The sequence below is a fragment of the Terrapene carolina genome, unplaced genomic scaffold (genome assembly GCF_002925995.2).
Source record: "Terrapene carolina triunguis isolate 2854851 unplaced genomic scaffold, T_m_triunguis-2.0 Scaffold193, whole genome shotgun sequence".
Classification (NCBI taxonomy): Eukaryota; Metazoa; Chordata; order Testudines; family Emydidae; genus Terrapene; species Terrapene triunguis.
The window spans coordinates 8,353,466-8,359,465 of NW_020664544.1; the positions used below are offsets into that span (position 1 = coordinate 8,353,466).

Here is a 6,000-nt window from a genome sequence, read left to right on the forward strand (position 1 = left end):
CTAACAGTACAACACTGCATTAGAGAAGTTCTATGGTAATTTGTTAATCTCACTATCAGAGGCTTATGTCTTCACATTTGCCAGTGTCTTAGAAATTTGCAACTCACTTGCCTTACAAATGTCAAAAGCCAAAGCTCCTCTATGTGACTGCAAGGCAGAGAAAAAAACCTGACTCCCTATTTTAAATTCTAACAAAACAGTTAAGAACTGAAAACTGGTTGTAAATGGCAGGCTTATTCCTTCCCCCTCCCCCATAATGCAACAGTGGCTGTCAATGCAGCAAAGACTAAAAGCTTACGGGTAAGTGTGTGAGCCAAGGGAAGGAAATGACACAGGCAGGAAAAAAGCAGATTGAGGGAAAGACTCAACTGCAGCTGGGCCTGCAACGAGCATTTCAGTCTAGGTCTAACCCAAGCCATTCAATCTCAACACAGCTCTCCCCACCGCTTCTCAAATATACGCACGTTTCTCTTTAACAAAAGCAGTATCAGCTTATCCGACACTGCTGAAAAGCTCTGCACAGAAATTAAATTTAGTGATAACCTCCTATAAAGTGCAAGAGAATCAACCTTAATGCACTTCAGCATTGTTAATGGAGTTAGCTCAAATTGCAAAACTAATATCCCTTTAACTACTCAGTATATTAACTAAGTTTTTTAGGGTAATTTATGAAGAAAAGTAGAAAGCTAGATGGAACAATGTAAAGAATACAGTATAACCTAGACTATCCAAACATCTATCCAAAACTAGGTCATTGTCTCCTGATGTCTATCATGTTGAAAATTCCCTCCATTATCTGAATCAATTATCCAATCTTCTTTTATATCAAAGACATCTAAATAATCATGGCTATATAGTAATTAGTGCTTTTCTGCTCATAAGTTAAGAGCAACTGAACAAAGCTGGATAGCATTCATTAGTTTAACAGCCGGTGAAGTCACCCCTTTTCATCCTGCAACTCATGAGCACACGCACAAACATTAGCTATATGATTGTGATTAGTAAGCATTTTAATGGAAGGTAGACTTTCATTTTCTCAAGTAGTGTGTGTTTAAAGACCTTCACGTCTGTTTCTACAGAGCAAACACCAGACTATTTTGCCTGCATTTCTAAGCATGACCTAGTCATGGAGCTAAATACATCAGCATTTGAATTTACAAGAATTAAACCAAATTTGTTTTAAGCATTGTTAGTGATGCCGCATGGATTTATATTTTAACATAAGAACTAATTATATGCAGGAGACTAAATAGCAAAGCAGAGTTTTAGCAAACCAGATAACGTCAGAAAAAAATCAAAGCTGCAACTCCCAAAACAGTGCAACTACACAACTCTGCAGTTAGGTTAATAACAGTACTTTCTTTGCCAGTATACAAACAGGGTCAAGTGTAAGCTCTAGTTTACATAAATTAAACTTTTCTCCTGGTTTACAATGGACTTAATTTCAGACTAAACAAGAAACCAGGTAAACTCAGAAAACCTTCCAAGGCACTTCCCTCTACAGTTCACGTCTTCCTAAAACATTAACTCCAATAGTTCAGATTGAATTATGACAGCCTGTGGTGGCAATTTATAACAGCTCTTCAGCTCCATTACTTGTCTAAAATGCTATTGTCTGAATTTAGTAAAACAAATGAGGATTGAATGGAAGCTTCATACGGGAGACTGAAGATTGATAGAATTCCAAGTCACAAATAGTGCTATGGCCAAAATTTTCACATTTGGGTTCCTACAGTAAAGCACCTAAATCCATATTTCAAAATACATGTCCTGATTCTTAGAGGTGCTAAGTTTCCACAACTTCAGTCAAAGTCAGAGGAGCTGTAGATGCTCATTCACCTTCCAAAAGTGTCTGACTTTAAACATCAGTGTTTGAAAATGTTGCCCTATATTTTTAGAATTTTACTGAAATACCCTCCAAGCTCCTGATCAAACTTATAGTAAAAGTATTTTACATTACCAATCAAAAATCAATATTGGTTTTAAAAAAATTCACAAAATGTTGACACTCCTCAAATATCACTAATTGTCAAATACCATCAGGCAATAACAGAACCACCATAACTTCTTCAAAATATAAGCCCCCTGACACTGCAGCAAGAAACTATATTAGTTCCAGCCATGTTCAAGAATGGTTTTCAAGCAGGATTTAGTTTCAGGAGGAGGTAAAAAGGGCCTGTGACAAAGGTATAATAAAAACTACTAGAGGTGCTGTTATTTACATTCTCATAATACAAGAATGAAACTGAAAGTCAAAAAATAATAAAAACGAGCAGAGAAAATACTTATTCATACAGCACCTAATTAACCAATGGAACTCACTGCCACAAGACAAAGAAAGAGCTTGGTAGAATTCAAAGAAAGATTATTCCTAGAAGTCTCGAATGATAACACCCATTGTTACAGCAAACAAGAACAAAGATGATGATCAGGGATACAGACTCACGTTTAAGGGCAGAAGACAACTACCACCTACCGGGGGTAGAGGCACATCTCCTATGAAAGTTATTCCATCACTGACCCTGGCAGAGTTTTTGCATTTTCCCTCATTGTTGGATTCAGCATAGCAAGTATGCCCGTAACTGATCCGGAATAAACACCTCCCATGGGGGGCTCTGCACACCACCGTGGACAGGGCTTTAGACCAGGCTGTGCCCAGCAGCCCCCCCAGAGGCCTCGTGGGATGCAGAGTGTCGGAGGGTGAAGGGGGGGCTCATGCGATGAAAGAAGCGAGTCTCCCCGAGGTGTGTGGGGGTAGCCCTGCTAGGATCTCCCTAGGAACACCCCAGGGCCAAGCATAGCCGGGGCACCTGGCCCAGGCGAGCCCCAGCCGTTAGCGCACCCCAGGGGGCGGGTGGCACCCCGGTGGGAGGAGAGCGGGGGGGAGTCCAGCCTGCAACCCAGGGGGCAGGCACGTGAACCTGGATTCGGGGGGGGGAGCTCTCAGCTGGGCCCTGAATGGGGAGATCAACAGGCAGCCGAAACCCACAGACCGGGGGGGGTCCCCCTCACAGTGGGGCCCGGGCGCGCGCAGCTCCCCCCGCCGCGGGAGCCAACGGCCGCAACCAGCCCCTCCCCCCCCACCGGAGCCCACAGTCCCGCCTCAGACTCGCCCCGCAGCCGGACCCCTACCCATCGCGGCGGCGGCCGGGCCCGCGCCCAGGCGGGGCGGGGGGGTAGCTGCTCTCCGGCGCGCTGTCTCCGGCCCCAGGCTGTCACGGCCGCGGCTCCATGGCGGCCGGGAGGAGGAGGGGGGGGGAGGGCTCAGAGCCGCCGCCGCCGCATTCCCAGGCCCGGGCCGCCGCAGACAGCGTCTCCTTGCAGCGGCTCCACCCCCCGGCGGGACCGGGATGGGGCGAGGGGGGGGCCCGGTCTCTCCCCTTCACCGCCTCCGCGGGGCGCACGGACCGTCGGCAAAACAAACCGCTCAGCGGCCGCCGCGCGCGCACGCACGCACCCGCCGCCGGCGGCGCCGCTTGCCAATCACAGGGGCCGACCCGTCCCTGGTCGGCCAATCACAGGGGCCGAGCCACCCACCCGACGTTCCCGCCCGCCAATCATGGGCGGCGAGCCCGCCCCGCCCTCCCAAGCACGGGGGCCGAACCGTTCCATGCCAATCACAGGGGCAGAGCGGCTGCACCGCCCCCCGCCCATCAGACGGATGGCCCCGCCCCTCCTTCGTCACGGGGGCGGTATCCGCTCAGCCCCGCCCCTAAACCTGCCAATCACCTTGATGGATGTCTGTCTGGGAGTTGGGACCCGCCCCCCTACACTATTCTGGGTAGGTTGCAGAGCCAGCTGCTGAGGCTACAGCTGGGGCTGGGTAAGTGGGAGCCTGCACCTTGCCCAGGTTTGCCACGGGAACAATGATGGACAGGGCTGTTTAATTCAATGTAATTAAAGCAATGGGGCAAGGGAGGGATTCAGATACTTCCCTCCAGTATTCATGACTTGGCTGCAGTCATCCTGGTGCCCATGCACCTCCTGGGGTTAGATTCTTTCGCTAACCTCTATGAATGGTGGGTCATCTGCACTTGCTAGGTCATTAAATGCTAGGCCTAGGCCACCTCTCTGTTACAGGGTTGTCAGGCTCCTGCCTTCAAGGACAGTCAGGTTCCCAACAGCTGTGGGTGTAGCTTAAAAAAAACTCTTGAGAGGAACTCAGCTTTTTTGGTAGGGTTGTTGTTGAGCTCTTAGAATTCACATTTTCTGAACCACCAAGAAGGCCAAAAACACTTCATTTAAAAAAAAAAATACAATAAACGAAGACTAAGATTCTCACATGACTCCAAGAGTTGGGGCTTCAAGAACCACCTCAAGGGTTTGCAACTTTACAGTTAATTTTTTGCCATGATAAAAATAGACCATTTATTCCTAATGTGGTTTCAGATAATGACACTCCTTTATCACTCCCCTCCTGACTGTGTTTCCTTAACAACTTCAGGTGAAAGACTCTGAAATGCTTTTGAAAATCCAAATAAATTAGGTCAGCCTGTTCCCTTTTATCCGCTACTTTGTTGAGATGCTCAAAGAATTCTAGCAGAGGCAGGATTTTCCTTTACACAAGCCAGGTAGCTGCTGGTTCCCTTCACCTCTAGAGCTGATTATCAATATCTCTGCAGTGCTAAGGATGCAAATTTTTTCACAGCCCTGAGCTATGAAGCCAGATCAATCTAATTTTTAAGTGTAGACCAGGCCTAATACAAACAAATAATTTAGTATTTCTGCAATGTCCCTACCCTCTCTGGCACTGTTGACCAGCAGACCTAAGACTTCCTGCTTCTGATATACTGAAACAATTTCTTGCTCTTTGAAGAGTAATTAGCCAAAGGAAAGAAAAATCCTTAGCCCTCCTGAGTTATGTATATTATGCTCCTATTGGCTTCAGAAGGGTTTTCATAAATTTCAAGGCAAGAAAGGACCATTATGGTCATCGAGCCTCTCCTCCTGCATACCACAAGCCATTTAATTTCACCCACTAATTCTGGGATCAAGCTCCCTAAACTGTAATTGAGCTAGAGCATCTTTTAAAAAGACATTTATTCTTGATTTAAAGACTGCAGGTGGGTAGAATCCCCGCAACCCTCATTGTTAGAAATTTAATCCTCATTTCCAGTTTGCATTATTCTAACTTCCACCTCCAGCCATTGGATTCTTTTTTATGCCTTTTCAAGATTAAAAGAGGTTCAAATAGCTTCTTCCTGGGTACTTAACCACGTTACCCCTAACCCCCCCTTTTTGGTAAATTAAAAAAGATTGAGCTCCTTAAAAATTCTCATTGCAAAGTGTGTTTTCTACACCTCAAGTCATCCATGTAGCTTTTCGGAATCCTCTCCAATTTTTACAACACGCTGGTTGAAGTGTGGACTGTTGTATTAATTTTGATGGAAAAATGGACCCAGAGAGTCAAAGAAGTTACCAGTCACTGTCCGCCACTAAAGTTGAGTACAGAGACCTCAGACTGCTTAGACTGATGGCAATCACCACCCCTCAACATTTTTATAGCCTTTTATTAAAGATACAGAAAAAGGAAAAAAAAACAGTTAAAGCATTTCAAATGCAAAGTATCAAGTAAACCTTTCATTTTAAACAATATCTGTTATTCCCTTTAGCTGTAGGGAGTTTTTATAAGGAAACACCTCTGACGGTCTTTTAGCTGGTATGAAAGATGACTGATATTTTTGGGAAAGAGAGAAAAAGTTAGTTGAGATGAACTGAAGCGGCTGTTATTTTTTTTTAAAGTCCAAGTCCCCTTCCTTTAAGACAAACACACGCACAAGGGAACAGAAAAGAACAGCAAAGGTAAGGAATGCAGCTTCTGTCGCTGGTGCTGACTTTCCCAGCCCATGGTCTTAGCAGTGACAGGGCTAATAGGGTGAGCAGGAGGGGTAACCTCCACCTGGCAGCCTTTAGGTACAAGTTTGGTGCCTTTTCAAGCATATTATGAAATTGACAAAGAGAGGTGTCTGACACGAATTTCACACAGGGCTGGAGAGCAAG

General features: G+C 45.8%; 1 protein-coding gene across 1 annotated transcript in view; it reads right to left on the bottom strand.

Moving 5' to 3' along the window:
- The window catches only part of MAP3K3 (mitogen-activated protein kinase kinase kinase 3), a 50,014-nt gene extending 46,768 nt beyond the window's left edge, over positions 1 to 3,246 (bottom strand). The window contains exon 1 of the mRNA XM_026654772.2: positions 3,133 to 3,246. Within this exon, the coding sequence (XP_026510557.1) occupies positions 3,133 to 3,136 (4 nt within the window). The 5' untranslated portion in view covers positions 3,137 to 3,246. The remainder of the gene's footprint in view (positions 1 to 3,132) is intronic.
- Positions 3,247 to 6,000: the final 2,754 nt, after the last annotated feature.